This window comes from Amphimedon queenslandica, unplaced genomic scaffold (genome assembly GCF_000090795.2).
Source record: "Amphimedon queenslandica unplaced genomic scaffold, v1.1 AMPQUscaffold_13137, whole genome shotgun sequence".
Classification (NCBI taxonomy): domain Eukaryota; kingdom Metazoa; phylum Porifera; class Demospongiae; order Haplosclerida; family Niphatidae; genus Amphimedon; species Amphimedon queenslandica.
Genome location: NW_003546627.1, coordinates 43,476 through 64,433, shown reverse-complemented (window position 1 = coordinate 64,433; position 20,958 = coordinate 43,476). Strand labels below are relative to the sequence as shown.

General features: G+C 36.6%; 8 protein-coding genes across 17 annotated transcripts in view; 5 read left to right on the top strand and 3 right to left on the bottom strand.

The window, feature by feature from the left end:
- Positions 1-237: 237 nt before the first annotated feature.
- LOC105314025 (FERM domain-containing protein 5-like) lies at positions 238-2,584 on the bottom strand. Its single transcript, XM_020000912.1, has 11 exons — positions 2,350-2,584; positions 2,192-2,299; positions 2,028-2,076; positions 1,866-1,947; positions 1,762-1,806; positions 1,639-1,691; positions 1,427-1,494; positions 1,319-1,365; positions 968-1,055; positions 449-537; positions 238-319 (listed from the first exon to the last, which is right to left on the bottom strand). The coding sequence occupies exons 1-11, from the start codon at positions 2,545-2,547 to the stop codon at positions 238-240; spliced, it is 909 nt and encodes a 302-aa protein (XP_019856471.1). The 5' UTR covers positions 2,548-2,584.
- A 27-nt stretch (positions 2,585-2,611) lies between these two features.
- On the top strand, positions 2,612-4,212 carry LOC100641815 (probable gluconokinase). Its single transcript, XM_003389156.2, has 4 exons — positions 2,612-2,682; positions 2,754-2,784; positions 3,287-3,373; positions 3,657-4,212. The coding sequence occupies exons 1-4, from the start codon at positions 2,627-2,629 to the stop codon at positions 4,155-4,157; spliced, it is 675 nt and encodes a 224-aa protein (XP_003389204.1). The 5' UTR covers positions 2,612-2,626; the 3' UTR covers positions 4,158-4,212.
- Positions 4,213-4,251: 39 nt separating this feature from the next.
- Positions 4,252-8,100, bottom strand: LOC100641689 (uncharacterized protein DDB_G0290685-like). 2 transcript variants are annotated; one of them, XM_020000915.1, is made up of 7 exons: positions 7,754-8,100; positions 7,625-7,700; positions 7,402-7,441; positions 6,184-6,230; positions 5,784-5,861; positions 5,226-5,738; positions 4,252-5,113 (listed from the first exon to the last, which is right to left on the bottom strand). In XM_020000915.1, exons 1-7 carry the CDS (start codon positions 8,066-8,068, stop codon positions 4,419-4,421), a joined length of 1,764 nt encoding a protein of 587 aa, XP_019856474.1. In that variant the 5' UTR covers positions 8,069-8,100; the 3' UTR covers positions 4,252-4,418. The 2 variants fall into 2 exon arrangements, with proteins under 2 accessions (XP_019856474.1, XP_003389203.1); XM_003389155.3 differs by having other exon boundaries at positions 5,226-5,861.
- A 26-nt stretch (positions 8,101-8,126) lies between these two features.
- On the top strand, positions 8,127-13,170 carry LOC100641435 (alcohol dehydrogenase [NADP(+)]-like). 9 transcript variants are annotated; one of them, XM_020000918.1, is made up of 10 exons: positions 8,127-8,170; positions 9,848-9,855; positions 11,678-11,727; positions 11,802-11,984; positions 12,034-12,121; positions 12,220-12,327; positions 12,379-12,496; positions 12,544-12,600; positions 12,660-12,796; positions 12,851-13,170. In XM_020000918.1, the coding sequence occupies exons 1-10, from the start codon at positions 8,164-8,166 to the stop codon at positions 13,085-13,087; spliced, it is 993 nt and encodes a 330-aa protein (XP_019856477.1). In that variant the 5' UTR covers positions 8,127-8,163; the 3' UTR covers positions 13,088-13,170. The 9 variants fall into 9 exon arrangements, with proteins under 9 accessions (XP_019856477.1, XP_019856476.1, XP_019856478.1 ...); XM_020000917.1 differs by lacking the exons at positions 9,848-9,855; positions 11,678-11,727 and adding an exon at positions 8,230-8,279 and having other exon boundaries at positions 8,127-8,178; XM_020000919.1 differs by lacking the exons at positions 9,848-9,855; positions 11,678-11,727; positions 11,802-11,984; positions 12,034-12,121 and adding exons at positions 8,230-8,279; positions 8,327-8,509; positions 8,583-8,670 and having other exon boundaries at positions 8,127-8,178.
- Positions 13,171-13,200: 30 nt separating this feature from the next.
- LOC100641182 (alcohol dehydrogenase [NADP(+)]-like) lies at positions 13,201-15,130 on the top strand. Its single transcript, XM_003389151.3, has 9 exons — positions 13,201-13,278; positions 13,330-13,379; positions 13,712-13,894; positions 13,945-14,032; positions 14,168-14,275; positions 14,329-14,446; positions 14,492-14,548; positions 14,602-14,738; positions 14,796-15,130. Exons 1-9 carry the CDS (start codon positions 13,264-13,266, stop codon positions 15,030-15,032), a joined length of 993 nt encoding a protein of 330 aa, XP_003389199.1. The 5' UTR covers positions 13,201-13,263; the 3' UTR covers positions 15,033-15,130.
- A 29-nt stretch (positions 15,131-15,159) lies between these two features.
- On the top strand, positions 15,160-16,846 carry LOC100641055 (alcohol dehydrogenase [NADP(+)]-like). Its single transcript, XM_011407924.2, has 9 exons — positions 15,160-15,221; positions 15,268-15,317; positions 15,397-15,579; positions 15,635-15,722; positions 15,868-15,975; positions 16,027-16,144; positions 16,193-16,249; positions 16,296-16,432; positions 16,487-16,846. Exons 1-9 carry the CDS (start codon positions 15,207-15,209, stop codon positions 16,721-16,723), a joined length of 993 nt encoding a protein of 330 aa, XP_011406226.2. The 5' UTR covers positions 15,160-15,206; the 3' UTR covers positions 16,724-16,846.
- LOC100640932 (U3 small nucleolar ribonucleoprotein protein MPP10-like) lies at positions 16,686-20,043 on the bottom strand. The gene is made up of 7 exons (XM_003389149.2): positions 19,487-20,043; positions 19,137-19,342; positions 18,577-18,786; positions 18,159-18,296; positions 18,003-18,113; positions 17,851-17,958; positions 16,686-17,077 (listed from the first exon to the last, which is right to left on the bottom strand). The coding sequence occupies exons 1-7, from the start codon at positions 20,016-20,018 to the stop codon at positions 16,778-16,780; spliced, it is 1,605 nt and encodes a 534-aa protein (XP_003389197.1). The 5' UTR covers positions 20,019-20,043; the 3' UTR covers positions 16,686-16,777.
- A 559-nt stretch (positions 20,044-20,602) lies between these two features.
- The window catches only part of LOC100640807 (40S ribosomal protein S15-like), a 2,263-nt gene continuing 1,907 nt past the window's right edge, over positions 20,603-20,958 (top strand). Inside the window, exons 1-2 of the mRNA XM_020000922.1 lie at positions 20,603-20,687; positions 20,799-20,958. Of these exons, the coding sequence (XP_019856481.1) occupies positions 20,682-20,687; positions 20,799-20,958 (166 nt within the window). The 5' untranslated portion in view covers positions 20,603-20,681. The remainder of the gene's footprint in view (positions 20,688-20,798) is intronic.

The following is a 20,958-nucleotide window of genomic DNA, read 5'->3' as shown; positions in this document are numbered from 1 at the left end:
AAGTATAGCATTACTAGCTTAAATTACACCGGATACCATTATTAAAATAATTTAGAAATCTCTGATGTAACGTGTAACGCAATATGTTATTATAAAAAAAGATACTTCTTGTTATTCCTTAATAGAAATGATAATCAATGGTAATCATGTACTTTCAGACACAGCAAAGTCTGGATATCAATCTTTGTATAGTACACACATAGCAATAGCAAATATACTTTTCTGTAATTTAATTCTCTACCTCATTGCACTTACATATGTCGTATCAGAATGGAAGTTTATCGTCCTGTATCTTATATTGATGATAGTCACGGTCTCCCTGTACAAAGCAAATAAGGACAAAGAATGAGTTGATTAAATTACTCAATGAAAACATGCTTGACATATCTTCTTGTAGCACATACAAGCATCGAACATTGATTGATACAGATCGTTAGGAATTGTTTACCATTTGATGGACAGAGTCTGTATGTTTCCTTCCAAAACTTCAATCCCATTAGGACCGCAACCAAGAACTACAGGATGACTTTGTTCATCCTACATAAAAATATATTTTACAATAAATAAATGAAAATAAATAGTACTATTATTATTAATTAGTGAACAAATATTTTATCTTGTTTATCAGTTGTATGGTTAAGAGGGAGTAAAAGTAGGTATGTAAGATAAGTGGGCTACCACAACAGCCTATCATAACTCAAGTCATTCTGTTGTGATAAGGAAATCCACGCATGCACTGATTAGACTCTACACTTGTCACTCAATGGATTAGACTCTACACTTGTCACTCAATGGAATGCTAAAGAAATAGTTAAACTTCCTTCCCTCAAGAACTTTCCACACATGCAAATATTGTACTATGATATAACTTATAAATAATTCACGTATTGTGTGTGTGTGTGGGTACATATGTATGTCTGCACTCTTGGAAAGTGCACTAAACAGAAGACTTATAGAACACACTCACTTGTAGATCAAATAGAATAGATCCGTAGCCATTGAGGCCTTCAGCCATGTTGAGGAATTCCTCAATGCAGCTATCAGTCTGCAAGCCTCTACAAGAGGGATAAATATAAAATAAATATTAGACTGATTTCAATTTAATTTTAAAAAGCAACTACAATAATAATAATAATAATAATAATAATAATAATATTATTACTATTATTAGACTCATATTTCACTAGCATGTACTCATATTGATTATATAACTGAATGTGCTTCTCTCATTTGGTCACACACACATTAATTCTCAATTACTGACAGTAACTGGAGCGATATTTCCTAACTATGACTCCCACTCCTCTACTCTCCTTACCTTCTCAGTTTATGCTGCTCCACGGCCATTCTCTCATGCTTTGGACTCTATTAAGTATAAAGTAGAGAAAGGAAGTATTACAGTATTATGATTGAGAGATGATATTACCATTTTGACATTCAGTCTAGACATGTAGTCACTCTGAAGTGTCCTTTCAGAATAATCACCTAGTTGAGCTAGAAAAAATAATTATTATAATATTTTGCATAACGTAATTGACATCAATATTATTGTATTACAAAGGGTAAATTTAGTTAAAACCACATCCACAATAATTGTTATTATATTGACTGGAAATTTGCTTGCATGCAGTTGCTTACCTTGAGCTATAAGGCCTGTAAGCTGAGCCATGACATCACTTGTACACTTTATTCTACAAATAATAATAATAATAATAATAACACAATAATAACAATTTTTATATATAAGATAGGAGAACACACCTTCCATCATTCAAGTCCTTGCAAACTTGAGCATAAAGAAGGTGTCTATTGGATTAAAGAAGTTGATCAATTGCTGCATATGCTAAAGGTTCACACTACCATACCTTACTACTTTGTGTTCAAGTACAAAGTGCGACTTTGGATACATAAGTACTGTAACATACAGTTTGGTTTGTGGTTCTGTATCTATAAGAAGAAACAAATGATGCTAATGCAAATGTTCAGTTTAAAACAATTTACACTGTTAATTATTAGTGCATACTGACTTTTGAGTTCTTTTTTGAGTGTTTTTCTAAGCCTAAGCCAACGTGGATTCTAAGGAAAAAGGCAAAAAGTTGTCATTGTTATATCCATATTTGGTTGAGTGGTTTGATTCAATTAGTACAGTCAGCTTGATTGCTGGTCTGTGTGTGTCTGTGTCCACTCATACCTGCTGGCTACTATTAGTCACAGTCAGACTAAACATGTAATGATAGGGAGCAGGAACACTCATACTTAAAAGAGAGACCTCAACAAGGTCTTGCACTGTAGCTGTACGCTGTGGACAATCAGTAAAATAAAGCCAAGGCGCACCAAGAAATAGCTCACCTGCAATTCAAATGTTCTCTCGGTACCGTCCTGGAGGACGACGTGATATTGCCGGGTGATGGCGCGATGTCTACGTCTCCTGAAAAAGTTGGTCAACCAAGCCATCTTCACTGTGTGTGCGTCTCCTGCAAAACTCTTCTTAGGGCTACTACAGAGCCTAGTGGTGTAGGTGGAGGCTGTCCCTTCTAAATGGGACATTCTTTTTTATACCGCAACTTTTATGCATGATGGATGGAATACGATAGTTGTGCGAGGCGTGTCTACGCCCTCATAAAACATGGCGGCTTCAGCTTCAATGGTGATAGTGGTGATGGGAGTCTGCGGTGTAGGAAAGTGAGTAGGCAGGGGGATTTGCCCGGGAAGAGATAAAATTCTTCACTTTGCATTATCTTACTATTTAACAGGACGACAGTCGGTCAAGCCCTAGCAGAAAAGGTAAGAGAAATTATTAAATAAAAAATAGTTAAATATGCTGACAAAGATAATAATTTAATATGCTTTAATTAAATTCCAGTCATAGTGACAAGTTGTTTATGAGTTAAGGGAAAAAAGAATAAAAGCAATACTGCACATCCAATTGACGAACACAATTTAAAAATGTAAATATTTATCAGATTCCAAAGGCTCAGATATCACGAAAATAGTTGCCATTTCTCTATAGAGGCTGGGTGGTATAATTATGATATCACATTCACATAATATACATGGAAATAGACATTGGTCGCATTGCACTGACTAAATGAACCTTATAAGAATTCGTAGCTTTTTGCGGTCAATAAAATAATCAATTTATGGCAATTTTTGTACAAATCATTTCGATATGATTAATGATGTGAGCCAAGAATTTATCACGCAACATTAAGTCATACATGGAATTCTCTCTCTCTCTCTCCCTGATATACTCATTCAAACTCCACTCTCTCTCTTTCTTCTATAGTTATCGTGTCCATTTGAAGATGCTGATTCTCACCACAGCTCATCCAATGTTGAGAAGATGAGTCAAGGAATACCACTAACTGATCAAGTGAGTCCATCAGTGACAACACTTGCCAATTATGCATCAAGACACACACACACACACACTTCATATGAACACACACATAAACTGAGCACACACAAATACCAATAAATTAGCATAATTGCTAGATTAAAAGACTACAAAATGATTTTAGTATTTAGTATTAAGGAGTTGGTGCTAGACCCTCAACACTCCACTAGTCTCTATATGCATGAGTGTCACTGCTTTCTTCTCTTGTTTAGTGTGTTGCAAAGCTTGATAATAATAATAATAATTTTTTTTATTAAAGGACAGACTCCCTTGGTTAATATCACTTCACGAGAAACTATATGCCTGGTTGAAAGAAGAAGAGGATAATCAGGATATGTCAGATAGTGCTAGTGATAAAGACACAATAAGAACAAGAGAGGGAGCTACAGGAAGAGTGAGAGTTGGAGGAGTTCTAGCATGTTCCGCTTTAAAGAGATCATATCGTGATGTACTGAATGGACATAAGATAGAATCCGAGAGACAAATAGAAGAAAAAGTCCAACCTCTTATTGATGTAAGGACTAAGGTATTATTTGTTCATTTAGACGGACCTCCTAAGCTAATCAAGGAGCGTATGGAGAGTAGGCGTGGTCACTACATGCCACCATCGCTATTAGATACGCAGTTAGCAACGTTAGAACTGCCCACACATCCTAACGAGTTTTGCATTAGATGTGACATAGAGGAAAATGTGACTATTATTGTCGACCTAATAATTAATAAAATACAAGAGACTACAATTACTTTAAATATTTGTTAAATTTGTCTAATTGTTACATTTTATCCATTTATGAGCTGTTCTTATTAAAAAATAATCCTCTGCTAGTTTTCTGCTGGAGTACACGATAATTGTATTTTCATAATAAAATTACGAGTCTCACTTTTAAACTAACAGTTAGTAGTACAGTAATTTGTAGCGTGTAGTAAATATTAATAATCAAAAAATGAAAAGTGGAAAGATATATATACTCCTCCCTCTCTCCCTCTCTGTATGCATATTCTGTTTCTTAACATGATGCCCTCAAAAATCTCCACGACGATTCGGCCTTCTCCTCACTCTATCTCCGGCAAACTCTCTCATCCTCTCGATGGCTTCGTCACGATTACGAAACGGTTGCTCCAACTGGTTCTCGTCGAAACCGTTCCTCGACATCCTAAAATTATCGGGACCTTCTCGATGGCCGTTACGGGATAGAATATCCTGGAGCTTCTGATCAAAGTTAGGATTATCGATATTATGCTTGAACAAAGACCTGATCTCGTCCTCTTTCGATTTCTCATCTCCTTCGACCGGATTAAAGTTTGGTCTTTGGATACCATTCTCGTCCAGATGGTGAGGCATTACGTCATCAAGATCCCGTTTCAACGCTCCATGTTCCTCCTTCTTATCCTCTCCCTCGTCTACTTGAGCCTTCTTGTCTTGAGCAACGAGATCAGCGAGATGATCCAAATCGTCTCTACCGCCGTCGTGATCAGTTTCAAGAGGGTCACTCTTATTTGGGACAGCTCCATCGTCCTCACTATCTTTATTGGGATCCTTATTCTGTTGGTCGTCTCCATCTTTGGCATCTGAGTCTCCGGCGTGATCGGCTCCGTCGTTGTCTTTATTGTCCGCTGTGTCGCCGTTTGTGTCTTTGTTACCTCCTCCGTCTCCTTCTTTAGCATCACCTTCACTGTCTTTAGCGCCAGCGGTATCTGCTTCACCATCTTTGTTACCTAAATAAATAAATAAAATAAAATAAAGTACAAATGTAAATAAATAAAATGCATGCAAAGAGGAAAGAAGGTGAAGTAGAATTAAAGAGAGAGGGAGGGTGACACTGGTTACCTCCATCATTATCCGATTGATAATCAGGTACTTTATCATTTCCCCTCAGCTGTGGCCCCTCATCACTATTCCCTTTATCAAGATGATGACCAGGTTGATTGATACCCAATACCAGGTCCGGGTTTTGAGGCATTCCCCCCTGTCTCTCTTCATCTCCGCCCACCCCCAGCATCGGAGGCCCGCCCTGTCCATCGTCCCCGTCTTCATGAGGCAAGTCTCCTGGTTTCTTCCCACCCTCGTCCCCACCATCTTTACCAGCATCTGCCCTGTGCTCATCTTGATTATTATTATTATTGTTATTGGCATCAGACTGATGATCATACTGAATGTCATTATCGTTATGCTTCTCATCGTTCTTCTGGACGTGAGTCAGAGTATTTGGATGCTTACTCTCACCGTGATCAAGAGTATTCCGGTATTTAACATCTGTTTGAGAATCACGAGGGTTGGAGTGCTGGGATGTTAAAAGCGAGCGACATTCCTGTAATTGTCTTTGAGCAGCTTTGAGGTCTTCTGAAACAGAATTAAACTGGGATAACAGAGATTGCCTGTCAACACCTTGTGTCTGAAACTTTCTCTTCAATGTTGCTAGCTCCGTTTGGACTGCCTCATGATTTGTCTCACACGTACTCAATTCTAAAGAGAGAGAGAGAGGGAGGGAGGGAGGAAAGGGAGAGAGAGGGAGGGAGGGGAGAGAGAGAGGAGGGAGGAAAAGGAGAGAGAGAAGAAAAGAGAGAGAAGGAAGAAAAGAGAGAGTCCAAAAGGAGAGGGAAAAGGGAAGACCAGAGATGAAAGAGGAAGAAGGGGAAAGGTATACATTTCTACAACATGCATTATAGTACATGAGTGAACAACGTACACATATTTTTGTAGATTTGTATTATAAACAGTATCATTATTATAATAATTATTAGCATTTTAATTGATAGTAGTACGTGCTTACAAGCGTAGCACTTACTCTCTTTCTGATCTTCACATGCTTCCTTAGCTTTTTCACATTTGTCCCTGAAAGAAGATTAAAGGAAGACGTAGTATACATTACAAGAGAGAGGTAGGGTGGATCAGTCATAGTACACTCAAATGAAGAGTAATGCATTAATACTATGAATAATACTTGTAATAAGCTGCCAAGCTGCCACTTCCAAGAATTGTAAATAATACATATACATGTACATACGTAAAGCCATAATAAAAGTAGCCATAATAAAAGTAGCCATAATAAAAGTAACCATTAATTACAACTGTAATGGTGGGTGGGTAGTGTGCTAATACAGCTAGGTATTATAAATTATACACGAATCTAGTGAACTACATTAGGGGCAGCCATTTTGTATTTAAACTCAATGCTTTATACATGTACATCAAAGTAAGATAAACAGAGTAGTTTAAACAAACTTAATGAATCGGGAAATTTACATTGTACATGAAGTTGCTTTCAAATTTGACATTCATCATTAGCCAAAACAATTAAATACATGTAGTCCGAAATTCTAAAATTGTCATATAAAACTACATCAATTATAAAGTGATAGTACTACTACTAATGCAAAACCATAAGTGGTGTGACTGTAGGGGAATTGGGAACCCATATTAATATAATACTACAATAGGATTACAAGGATTCTATGTAACAAAGATTCAATTATGCAAACTAATTAGTAACACATAGTAACATTCATAGCTGTAAACATAAACACCATCACACTCACGTGTGTGCATGTACACACACACACACACACACACACACACGCACGCACACACACACACACACACACGCACGCACGCACACACACACACACGAACAAATAAACACGTTTGCTATTTTCAATTCAAGTAAATAAAAACAGGATAATTATATTTAAAGTTTTTTTTTTGAACAATATTTTCATAACACTCCCATGTACATGTATGCAGTGTACTTTAAGAGTATTGGGCCAAAGTCTTAAGATTACAGAAATTCCTGATACATTCATGTATACAAGTATGCATGTACATGTACATGTACACATGTATGTACGTATGTACATGTATGTACCTGTACATGTACATGTGTCATATATACATGTATGTACATGTACATGTACATGTACATACTATTACATACTATACATACACGTATGTATATGGTATGCCAACTGGAAGTGGTTTCATTTCTAAGTGATTTACTTTTACTTACAATTCTGAGTCTTTCTCTTGCGTCACTTTAGTCAGTTCGTCTAGGATGAGAGAAACCAGATATCAAAAATAGATCATTTATTGACAAGAGTTAATAATTATTTGGTGAATTTATCTGAGCAAAGCAATTGGCCAAAATTTATATTGACAATTTCTTCACAGGACGGCCAATCGCAAATATAATTCCTTGCTACAAATCATTTTGAATACCCATAAACTCTCACCTGATTTTTCCTCCAGTTTTTGCTGAAGGTTTTCAATGGTCGACTTTGACTCCGTTAGCTTATTACTATCAGAAACCTTCAAATGAAAAATGATAAAGTTTTATAATGTTCACGACCACACCCACTTACTATTGAAGCCTTAGCCTCATTCAATTCTGTCGATAACTTCTCTTTCTCATTTTCAAGAGCAGTTTTGTGTCTTGTTAGACTCTGTATCTCTTCGTTAAGGGTTTGCAGTTGGGATTTGAGCTTGTTGTTCTCTCCCTCGTTACGACTTAGCTCCGATTCTAAAGATCTCTTCTCTGCCCTGGCGCCTTTTACTTGCGTGTTGAGGGACCACGAGAAATAGAGTAGGGTGACTAGTATCACCGCCAATATAATGTAAATGATGTAGGAACTGTTGTTGCGACCCATTTTTGAACGTCCTTCGCCTTCAGTCGCCATTTAAAGTCGCCATAACAAAAGGAAAAGTTAAATTTAAATTAATTACATTTATAACCAGCCACACCTTCTTCTTTGCAGCAAAAAAGAAAAGAGTTATGGCAAGTGACAAGGTAAGCCTAAATCATTAATTGCTTCATTTACTATACTGTACTCTACTGTAGTGGACTTTGAAGCTAAACACAGGAAAAGTAGTACCCGCTTTTGGATTGGGGTAATTAAATGTGTAGCAATTTAGGTTTGATAAATTTTATTTTACAGCACATGGCAGTCAGAGAAAGGGGTTGTTGGTCAAGCAGTTGATATTGCTGTCAGGAATGGCTATCGTTCCATCGACTGTGCTTGGCTTTATCGCAACGAAGATGAGATTGGAGCTACCCTGGAGACCTTGTTCAAGGAGGGTGTCGTTAAGAGAGAGGACCTGTTCATAACATCAAAACTATCGTATGTTAAATTCACACACACACACACACACAATGCTTACACATAATATTACAATCATTTTTGTTCATATTAGTGGGACCCATCATAATGCTGAAGATGTTGAGGAGTGTTGTCGTGATACACTCAAGAATCTCAAACTCGACTATCTTGATCTTTACCTGGTGTGTACGTCTATTATCTGTCTATGCATTAAAAATAAAAATATTCTAATAACAGCTTTTATGAGCAGCAATTGTGTAAAGATAATGAATCAGAACTGTTATAATGCATCTCATTTATTCATTTATACAGGTACACTCTCCTGCTGCTTTAAAGAAAGATGCTTTGCTTTCATTTCCAAATTTGACTGAGGAACAGAAGTTTGGATATAATTCAGAACACTTGGCCAAAACTTGGGAGGTACCAATATATTATACACGTTTGTACTAGTATCCTTTATTTACTATCATTGATAGGTGATGGAGAGTTTGGTTAGTAAAGGTCTGGTGAAGGCAATTGGAATATCAAACTTTACCATCACAAAAACAGAAAAACTCCTTGAGACAGCAAAGATAGTCCCTGCAGTTAATCAAGGTATGTTTAATATTTTAAGCATTATATAACTGTGCATGCTGTTGCAGTTGAATGCCATCCTTACTTCCAGCAAAATAAACTTAAGAAGTACTGTGACTCCAAAGGTATAATATATTTACCCCTTGAATTCTAAATAGTAATGGAGTATTTTTAATTTAAAAGGTATTGTCCTTGAGGCATATGCTCCTCTTGGTTCTCCTGGTCGTCCACGGGTCAATCCTGATGATCCTGTAATTATGGAGGATCCCATAATTAAAAAAATTGCTGAGAAGCATGGAGCTACAGTTGGACAAGTGAGCAATTTAAAGCTGTATAAATTATAATTAAGTTTTCGTCTAATTGTACTATAGATTTGCATATCTTTTCTGCTTCACTGTGGTCTAATGGTCATTCCAAAATCAACCAGTGAAAAAAGAATCAAGGAAAATCTTGGAGCTTGCAGTATCACCCTCTCACCAGAAGAGATACAAGCTTTGGAAGGAATCGATAAAAACTGTCGATTATTCATTGGACTGTTTTTCCTGCCCAAAGGAACAACTGTAGAACAAGCTTGGGATGTAGCTTCAGATGAAGCTTATTCTATTTAAAAACTATTAGTATTATTATTATTGCAATTATTAAAAAGATAACTTTAGTGTGTTTAGTATGATTTTAGTTAATACTATAGGAGGAATGTAAAGCTAGGCAAATCAGCCACACCTTCTTCTTTGCAGCAAAAAAGACAAATTTTAGAAAGACAAGAGTTATAAGACTGAGCTATGGCAAGTGACAAGGTAAGCCTTAATTATTAGTTGCTGCAATGACTAATAACTATACTGTACTGTAGTGGACTTTGAAGCTAAATACAGGAAAAGTAGCACCTGCTTTTGGATTGGGGTTAGTAAATATTTGTCTAGCAATTTAGCTATGATGTAATAGCAATATCTACTCAGTAGTATTTTAAAAGTTAATTGTATAGATCTATTAGCTATAAAATTTTATTTTACAGTACATGGCAGTCAGAGAAAGGGCTGGTAGGTCAAGCAGTTGATATTGCTGTCAGAAATGGCTATCGTTCCATTGACTGTGCTTGGCTTTATCGCAATGAAGATGAGATTGGAGCTACCCTGGAGACCTTGTTCAAGGAGGGTGTCGTTAAGAGAGAGGACCTGTTCATAACATCAAAACTTTCGTATGCTAAATTTACACACACACCATAGACACTTTATCACACGATGCTTTATATAAATCATATATTTGTTGGTTTGTAGTGGGAGTCATCACAATGCTGAAGATGTTGAGGAGTGTTGCCGTGATACACTCAAGAATCTCAAACTTGACTACCTTGATCTTTACCTGGTGTGTACCTGTATATGCATTTAAAATGAAATACTCCAATAGCAGCTTTTATAGCAGCTATTAAAGTTACAATAAAGTGGAACTGTTACTAGTACACTGTACAAATTTTATTTAATCTCATTATGCTGCTATTCATTTCATTAATGCAGGTACACTCTCCTTCTGCCTTAAAGAAAGAAGCATTGTTTGCATTTCCAAATCTGACTGAGGACCACAAGTTAGGATATGATTCAGACCACATGGCCAAAACTTGGGAGGTACATTGTACTAGTATGAAGTATTACACCTGATTTGCTATCATTGATAGGTGATGGAGAGTTTGGTTAGTAAAGGTCTTGTGAAGGCAATTGGAATATCAAACTTTACAATCACAAAAACAGAGAAACTCCTTGAGACAGCAAAAATAGTCCCTGCAGTTAATCAAGGTATGTTTAATATTTAAGCATTATATATTTGTATATTGTTGTAGTTGAATGCCATCCTTACTTCCAGCAAAAGAAACTCAAGAAGTACTGTGATTCTAAAGGTATAAAGCTCCTTGAATTCTTAATAGTAATTGCACATTATTTAAAGGTATTGTCCTTGAGGCATATGCTCCTCTTGGTTCTCCTGGTCGTCCACGAGCCTCTCCTGATGATCCTGTAGTTATGGAGGATCCCACAATTAAGCAAATTGCTGAGAAGCATGGAGCTACAGCTGGACAAGTGAGCAATGCAAAACTGACTGCATATTTATTATGTATATATATGCTATATTGTTAGATTTGCATATCTTTTCTGCTTCACTCTGGCCTAATGGTCATACCAAAATCGACCAGTGAAAAAAGAATTAAAGAAAACCTTGGAGCTTGCAGTATCACCCTCTCACCAGAAGAGATACAAGCTTTGGAAGGAATTGATAAGAACCTTCGATTATTTCTTGGATTGTTTTTCCTGCCCAAGGGAACAACTGTAGAGCAAGCATGGGATGTAGCAGCAGATGAAGCTTATTCTATTTAAAACTATTAGTATTATTAACTTTTGCTACTAGTGTGTTTACTTAGTCAGGAGCCTATGCATAAGGTTTAGTATGATTTTAGTTAATTTTTCAGATTTATCTAGATCTATAGTCTATGGGGCTGGGTTAAAAATTAGTCACGCCTTTTCTTCGCAGCAAAAACTGCCAAAAACAAAGACACGAGTATGGCAAGTGACAAGGTAAGCCATACGAAGCCTAAATCATTAATTGCTGCATTTACTATACTGTGCTCTACTGTAGTGGACTTTGAAGCTAAACACAGGAAAAGTAGTACCCGCTTTTGGATTGGGGTAAGTGCAATTTAGTTTGATCATGGTTTGATGTAAAATATCTTTTATATATATCTGTAAATTTTATTTTACAGTACGTGGCAGTCAGAGAAAGGGGCTGTTGGTCAAGCAGTTGATATTGCTGTCAGGAATGGCTATCGTTCCATTGACTGTGCTTGGCTTTATCGCAATGAAGATGAGATTGGAGCTACCCTGGAGACCTTGTTCAAGGAGGGTGTCGTTAAGAGAGAGGACCTCTTCATGACATCAAAACTATCGTAAGTTAATTGCATAAGTACATGTAAATGTATATTTGTTTGTTTGTAGTTCGACCCATCATAATCCTGAAGATGTTGAGGAGTGTTGTCGTGATACACTCAAGAATCTCAAATTTGACTATCTTGATCTTTACCTGGTGTGTACATGCATTAAAAATAAAAAATATTGTAATAACACAAATTTTCAAAACTAGTGAATTGGAACTATTGTAATCTCATTTATTCATTTATACAGGTACACTCTCCTGCTGCTTTTAAGAAAGATGCAATGCATTCATTTCCAAATGTGACCGAGGACCACAAGTTAGGATATGATTCAGACCGCATGGCCAAAACTTGGGAGGTACATTGTACTAGTATATTAAGGAATACACCCAATTTGCTATCATGATAGGCAATGGAGAGTTTGGTTAGTAAAGGTCTTGTGAAGGCAATTGGAATATCAAACTTTACAATCACAAAAACAGAAAAACTCCTTGAGACAGCAAAGATAGTCCCTGCAGTTAATCAAGGTATGTTTAATATTTTAAGCATTATATAACTGTGCATGCTGTTGCAGTTGAATGCCATCCTTACTTCCAGCAAAAGAAACTAAAAAAGTACTGTGACTCCAAAGGTATAATATATTTACCCCTTGAATTCTAAATAGTAACTGAGTATTTTTCATTTTTTAAGGTATTATTCTTGAGGCATATTCTCCTCTTGGTTCTCCTGGTCGTCCACAATTTGTGATCAATCCTGATGATCCTGTAATTTTGGAGGATCACACAATGAAGCAAATTGCTGAGAAGCATGGAGCTACAGTTGGACAAGTGAGCAACTTAATGCTGTATAATATATATATATATAACTGTCTAATTGTATAGATTTGCATATCTTTTCTGCTTCACTGTGGTCTAATGGTCATTCCAAAATCAACCAGTGAAAAAAGAATTAAAGAAAACATTGGAGCTTGCAGTATCACCCTCTCACCAGAAGAGATACAGACTTTGGAAGGAATTGATAAAAACTTCAGAATATTCTCTGTATTATTCCTCCTGCCCCAAGGAGCAACTGAGGAGCAAGCTTGGGATATATCAGCAGATGAAGCTTATTCTATCTAATAACTATTAGTATTACTATTGCAATTATTAAAAGGACAACTAGATAGTGTCACTCTGCTTTAGTATGATTTTAGTTAATAGACTACTATAGAAAGAATGTTAATATTAATGGGCTAGGCTAAAAATTAGCCACACCCTTTTTTGCAGCAAAAAAGAAAAACGAGTTTGAAAGAGCCATGGCAAGTGACAAGGTAAGCCTAAATCATTAATTGCTGCATTTACTATACTGTACTCTACTGTAGTGGACTTTGAAGCTAAACACAGGAAAAGTAGTACCCGCTTTTGGATTGGGGTAAGTGAATGTCTGCTAGCATTTCTACATAATATAATACTATATATAGTCTCGTTTAGCCAGCCCCTCCCCCCTTAGTCGGTAGGGGTTGGCTATTGTTGATTTCACTTCAAATAAAATGCCGTGGCCGGGTCAGCCATTTTTATGATCACATGAGTTTATTTTCAGAATAGCCGGGTCTTAGCCCAGGCCAGGCCCTGTCCGCTCAGATGTTCCATTTGAACTCAAATTAATAGTATACGACCCTTCCCATAGGCACGGAGGGAGGGGCTGGCTAAGCGAGACTAAATATACTGTTTCTGCATGTTAGTTATATACATTTTATTTTACAGTACATTAAGCTCAGAGAAAGGGGTTGTTGGTCAAGCAGTTGATATTGCTGTCAGGAATGGCTATCGTTCCATTGACTGTGCTTGGCTTTATCGCAACGAAGATGAGATTGGAGCTACCCTGGAGACCTTGTTCAAGGAGGGTGTCGTTAAGAGAGAGGACCTGTTCATAACATCAAAGCTACCGTTTGTTAATTGCATACCTTTATATAAATCATATTTTTGTTGGTTTATAGTGGGAGTCATCATAATCCTGAAGATGTTGAGGAGTGTTGTCGTGATACACTTCAGAAAATTAAATTTGAATATCTTGATCTTTACCTGGTGAGTACATACATTAAAATTAAAATACTCCAATAGTATAGTTATTAAATTAAGATACTATGAATTGGAACTTCTTCTAGTACACTGTACAAACTTTATCTAATCTCCGCTATTCCATGCATTTCATTAATGCAGGTACACTTTCCTTTTACCTTAAGCAAAGAAGCAGGGTTAGCATTTCCAATGCTGACTGAGGACCATAAGTTAGGATATGATTCAAACCGCATTGCCAAAACTTGGGAGGTACATTGTACTTTAGTATATTAAGGAATACACCTGGTTTGCTATCATGATAGGCAATGGAGAGTTTGGTTAGTAAAGGTCTGGTGAAGGCAATTGGAATATCAAACTTTACAATCACAAAAACAGAAAAACTCCTTGAGACAGCAAAGATAGTCCCTGCAGTTAATCAAGGTATGTTTAATATTTAAGCATTAGATCTATTGTATACTGTTGTAGTTGAATGCCATCCCTACTTCCAGCAAAAGAGACTCAAGAAGTACTGTGACTCCAAAGGTATTAAGCGTCCCTAAATTTTTAATAGTAACTGAATACTTTAAATTTTAAAGGTATTGTTCTTGAAGCATATTCTCCTCTTGGTGCTCCTGGCCGTCCACAAATGATGATGAATCCTGATGATCCTGTAATTTTGGAGGACCCCACAATGAAGCAAATTGCTGAGAAGCATGGAGCTACAGTTGGACAAGTGAGCAACTTAAAGCTGTATAAATTATAGTTAAGTTTTTGTCTAATTGTGCTATAGATTTGCCTATCTTTTCTGCTTCACCGTGGTATAATGGTCATTCCAAAATCAACCAGTGAAAAGAGAATCAAAGAAAACATTGGAGCTTGCAGTATCACCCTTTCACCAGAAGAGATACAAGCTTTGGAAGGAATTGATAAAAACTTCCGTATATTCGATGCATTATTTATCCAGCCCCAAGGAGCAACTAAAGAACAAGCTTGGGATATAGCAGCAGATGAAGCTTATTCTATTTAATAACTACTAGTATTATTATTGTTGCTGTAATTAAAAGGACAACTAGATAATGTCACTCATTAGTTTGATTTTAGTTAATAGACTATCTACTATAGAAAGAATGTAAAAAATTCATGGGCTAGGCTAAAAAATCAGCCACACCCTTTTCTTTGCAGCAAAGAATAAAGAAGAGCTATGGCAAGTGACAAGGTAAGCCTAGATCATTAATTGCTGCATTTACTCTACCGTACTGTAGTGGACTTTAAAGCTAAACACAGGAAAAGTAGTACCCGCTTTTGGATTGGGGTAAGTGAATGTCTGCTAGCCATTTAGTTTATATCTATATTGTCTAATATGCTATTTCTATATAAATTTTATTTTACAGTACATTAAGTTCAGAGAAAGGGGTTGTTGGTCAAGCAGTTGATATTGCTGTCAGGAATGGCTATCGTTCCATTGACTGTGCTTGGCTTTATCGCAACGAAGATGAGATTGGAGCTACCCTGGAGACCTTGTTCAAGGAGGGAGTTCTTAAGAGAGAGGACCTGTTCATGACATCAAAACTACCGTGTGTTAATTGCATGCAGACACAATGCTTTATATAAAACTTCATTGGTTTGTAGTGGCTCCCATCATAATCCTGAAAATGTTGAGGAGTGTTGTCGTGATACACTCAAGAAACTCAAACTTGACTACCTTGATCTTTACTTGGTGCGTATGTATTAAATTAAATTACTCTAATAGCAGCTTTTATAGCAGCCATTAAAGATACTATAATTAGAACTGTTACTATTGATCTAATACTCTGTACAAATTTTACTAATCTGATTATCCTACTACTGACTCATTAATGCAGGTACACTTTCCTTTTACCTTAACTAAAGAAGCAGGGTTGGCATTTCCAATGCTGACTGAGGACCACAAGATAGGATATGATTCAGACCGCATGGCCAAAACTTGGGAGGTACATTGTACAATTATGAGAAGTATTATACCCGATTTGCTATCATGATAGGCAATGGAGAGTTTGGTTAGTAAAGGTCTTGTGAAGGCAATCGGAGTATCAAACTTTACAATCACCAAAATGGAGAAACTCCTTGGGACAGCAAAGATAGTCCCTGCAGTTAATCAAGGTATGTTTAATATTTAAGCATTAGATCTATTTAGCATTACTATGATAGTTGAATGCCATCCCTACTTCCAGCAAAAGAAACTTAAGAAGTACTGTGACTCCAAAGGTATTAAGTGTCCCTAAATTTCTAATAGTAACTAAGTATTTAATAGGTATTGTCCTTGAGGCATATTCTCCTCTTGGCTCTCCTGGTCGTCCACAAATGATGATCAATCCTGATGATCCTGTAATTATGGAGGACCCCACAATGAAGCAAATTGCTGAGAAGCATGGAGCTACAGTTGGACAAGTGAGCAACTTAAAGCTGTATAAATTATAATAATATAACTGTCTAATCACATAGATTTGCCTATCTTTTCTGCTTCACCGTGGTATAATGATCATTCCAAAATCAACCAGTGAAAAGAGAATCAAGGAAAACATTGGAGCTTGCAGTATCACCCTCTCACCAGAAGAGATTCAAGCTTTGGAAGGAATTGATAAAAACTTCCGTATATTCGATGCATTATTCCTCCTGCCCCAAGGAGCAACTAAAGAACAAGTTTGGGATATATCAGCAGATGAAGCTTATTCTATTTAAAAACTATTAGTATTATTCTTATTGCAAGAGACAACTAGTGTCTTTAGTATAATTTTAGAGTTTTAAACCAGAGCTAGTGTGTGTTGTATTGCCCAAATTTATCAGTTTATTAGTTAATTTCGATTTCTCCTTCTTTAATGACACCTTGGCTTCCTTCTCCAAACCCGCAAAGAATCGGTTCGAGGATCTTGTGGCCGACGTTTTCTTAAGTTTAACAGAGAGAGCCTTCAATGCTTTCTTCTTTTCTTTGCTAAGAGCAATGGCATGTTGCCTCTTCTTCTTGTGTCTCCTTTGTCTTTTCTTATCAGTACTGCTTCTCTCTGTCTCACCAACTGGGGCAACTTGAGAGGGAGTCTAACAAAAGAAATAATAATAATAGTACATATTTCTGTAATTCATTTTTGAAGACAATTTCAGTATAGAAACCTGAAGAGCCCATTTTTTATTAAATTTTCTGATACTTTTACAGTTCCTATTAAAGAACCTGTACTATATTATATATAGTACAGGGTATTTCATCGAAAATTAAAATTAGAGAATTCTCCATTTTTATAATGTTTCCTGATACATATACATGTACTTAAGTTGTGCAGAAAGTTTGAGCTGATTCCAATCAAATTTGGAATTTTATGAATTTTGTAAGTTACTCCAAAATCAGGCCAAAGTCCCTGTACTATAGTACAGGGTTACGAGCCAAATTTTGTCAAAAATGACTAGGTGAAAATTCTCCATTTTTATAATTTTTTCTGATGCATATACATGTACTTAGGTTATGTAGAAAGTTTAAACTGATTCCGATCAAAATTAAAATTTTTACAAATTTTTAAAGTTGCTCAAAAATCAGGCCAAAGTCCCTGTACTGGGTTACGAGCCAAATTTTGTCAAAAATGACTAGGTGAAAATTCTCCATTTTTACAATTTTTCCTGATGCATATACATGTACTTATGTTGTGTAGAAAGTTTGAAGTGATTCAGATCAAAATTAATTATTTTACGAATTTTTAAAGTTGCGTAAATAATACAAAAATCACACTTATTTCACACATTAAAACTTAAAATTAGGCCACACTTCCTACACAGCATAAGTGCACTGGAACTATCATTCCTCATGCATTGTTGTACATTACCTCAATCTCTTCTGGTGCTCTCAGTGTAGTCTCACTATGAGTGATGGGGGCAACCTCCTCCATTGATATAGAGGGTAAGAGTGGGATTGACTTCACTTCAGGCTCAGCCTGCAACAAGAGATGAAGGTACAAAGAATGAGCTTAATTCTTACAATAGTTGGTGTGAAGTGATAGTTAGAGAGTGAGTCCAACTGATTGAATAGCTTCTTAACCAGTTCCCTAATCTCCTTATGCTTTGGATTCTCTTCCTCTTCTCTCTCTCCCTATACAGACAGACCTTAACAGACTCCATTATATTACCACTGTACCTGTGTCTGTTTAATGTATTCCTGCTCATATACTTCAGCTAAACTCAACTGGCTCTTCTCTTCATTCAGTGGCTGAAACACTTTATAATTGAAAGGTCTTTCTTTTGGTTTCGTCTTACGTATAACATCATCCCATGCCTTCATATACAATAATAATAATAAAATACAGTAAGTTAATCCTATAATGAGCTACAATGTATATCATACAAATTGATAACAAGGAAGAAATGCAACTGGAGAGATTTGAAGAAAGAGAACACTGTACAAAAGTAAGCGATAAAAGATTTAAAAAGATAAAAGATAAAAGTATACACTGATAACATTAAGTGACACTCATATTTCAGTATAACTGGTTACTATAACGTGCTACTATTACATTGACTACTATTACATGGATGCGATTATTAATCTTTAGTACCTGGTCTTTAATTCTTTGTTTAATAATTTCTTCTAAAGTAAGAGTCACTTCTTCAGTGATCTCAGGTGCTGGCCTTGAAGCATCTTTAAACATCAGATCCTCCTCCAGTAATGTGTTCTCCCCTCGTCCCTTGGAGGTCACCTCTCCTGTCATCTGCCACGGCTTCTCTGCAATGTTAGTAGCTTCAAGTTTTGCTATGTAGGACTTCATCTAACGAAATATATAATTATAAACTACCATATACATGTAGTTGGAAAATTTGGAGTATTAAAATTTGACAAATAGATTCTAAAAGAGGTTAGGAGGCTAAAACTATTTTTTTTGCAAAATTTTAACCATGATCATGCTGCTACAGGCCCTTTCAAACTGGAGACTAAAATTTTCTTCATTCGCCAAACTCACCAAAATTTTACTTCATCAAATTTTCTAGCTATACACCGACCTACAGTATTCAATCAATAATTGCTGAAAGGCTAATTTATATCTATCACAATAATTATTATTAGTGACCCGATATGAGAAAACCAGGATAATAAAATACGCTAATCTTAGTAACACACTTTCTCTTGTTTCTTCTGATGCAGGGAGAGTGGTTGATCCACTGAAGGCGTCTTTGTGGTTGATGATGGAGCAGGGTCAAAGAAATCATCATAATACTGGTAGAGAGAGCGTTTAGCATCTTCATCTTCTTCTTCTTGTTCCTCTTCATCATTGCTTCCTTCTCCAGCGTCACTGTCAAACAAATCGATGTCATCTTCATCTGATCCTAAACAAGAAAGTAACCAACTGCAATAAACACTGTGTGAACAATGAGCATAGTGTAATTTAATTCTTAACACAAAAATATAGACAATTAACAGTATTTAATATTTCTAAATTTAAATTAAATTTTTCATGTTAAAAGTCTTACCCTCGTCCATTTTTTCAGCTTCTTTAAGAAACTCCTCCATCTTGTTTAAATCAAAGAATTGATCCGAGTCTCCGCCCACCTCTCCACCGACACTGGCTACATCTGATTCAGGATCTTCCGAATCCATTTCTTCTATTCCCTCATCTTCTGAAAGTAGCTCCTCCTCCTCCTCCTCCTCCTCTATCATTTCTTCATTGTCACTCCTAATATCATCAGCTTCGCTTGTCTTGTTATTATTATCATCAACTTCACTCAGGAAATGGTTGACGTTCGTCTTCAAGTGTTTCTTCAAATGCTTCAATAACGGATCGTTAACTAACTCTAATTGTTCCCATATGTCCACAAGGCCAAATCCCTCAGTGTGAAGCTCCTGTACACAGGGTCTCTCTTTGACACTAGACTCTACGCTCCCTACAACTTGAGCAAAAGATTCCTTAAGAGACGAAAGACACAGTTCTTTTAGCTCTGGACTGGAGGAAATAAATTCAATTGGCTGCTTTGAAAGTAAAGATGACAAAGAACTCAAAGACATGCTGTTGTGCTTTAAATAGAGTTGGAGCTTAGTTTGGACACGTGGTCACACGTGGCATCATTCTATAGGCGTGGTCGATTGCCGCGCCGAGATTATTAATAGGAGAAAGTTAAGTGTAGCCATGAATTGATCACCATCTTTTTTCAGGAAAAAGAAAATAATATGATGAACTATAGTAGAGATCTTTGTCTGAGCTAGACGACACTTATGGCCCATGGTTATGCCTTTGCATCCGAAGCAGCAGAACATTGGAACAAAAATGATGAATAAGATCAGTGTGACAAGTGGAATACCATATTCAATGATAAAATAGGCAATTGAAGTGAGAAAGTCAAGTACTGCAGATGCTTTCTGGTCGATAAAGAAAGCCATTTCCCCTGAAGAAGCACCCGAACTGGAAAATGAAAATGGGAGGGGCTCGTCTGCAAAATCGAGCCACGCCTGCTTTTCGGCGGCAGAAATTTTATTGACATAGAATTAAAAAAATATAAAGAAACAAGGAGAAATTGGCATTTTTACCCTAGCTTATAAAGAGAAACAAATCAAGAGCCTATTTCTTGAAGAAAAAAGCAGACAGACCTTCAGAAACTAAAATATAAAGCTAGAATAGGAGGGGCGGCATAAGTGGGAAGGGCCTCTTTCCCACGTGTAACAAGATTGAAGATGGCGGTGAGTCCTTTCTTCCTTTCTTTCAATCCACTTCCATCTTCTGATCCACAGCTACTAACAGTCCTCTAATGGCTAGAAAATACTTTAAACCAATCTATTTTCTTTGTTTAGGATCACGCAGCTCTCAAGAAGAAGAGAACGTTCAGGAAGTACACCTACCGTGGTGTCGACCTTGACCAGCTATTGGACATGAGCTATGAGCAGTTAATGGGACTGATGGGTAGCCGGGCCAGGAGAAAGTTCTCTCGAGGGCTGAAAAGAAAACCACTAG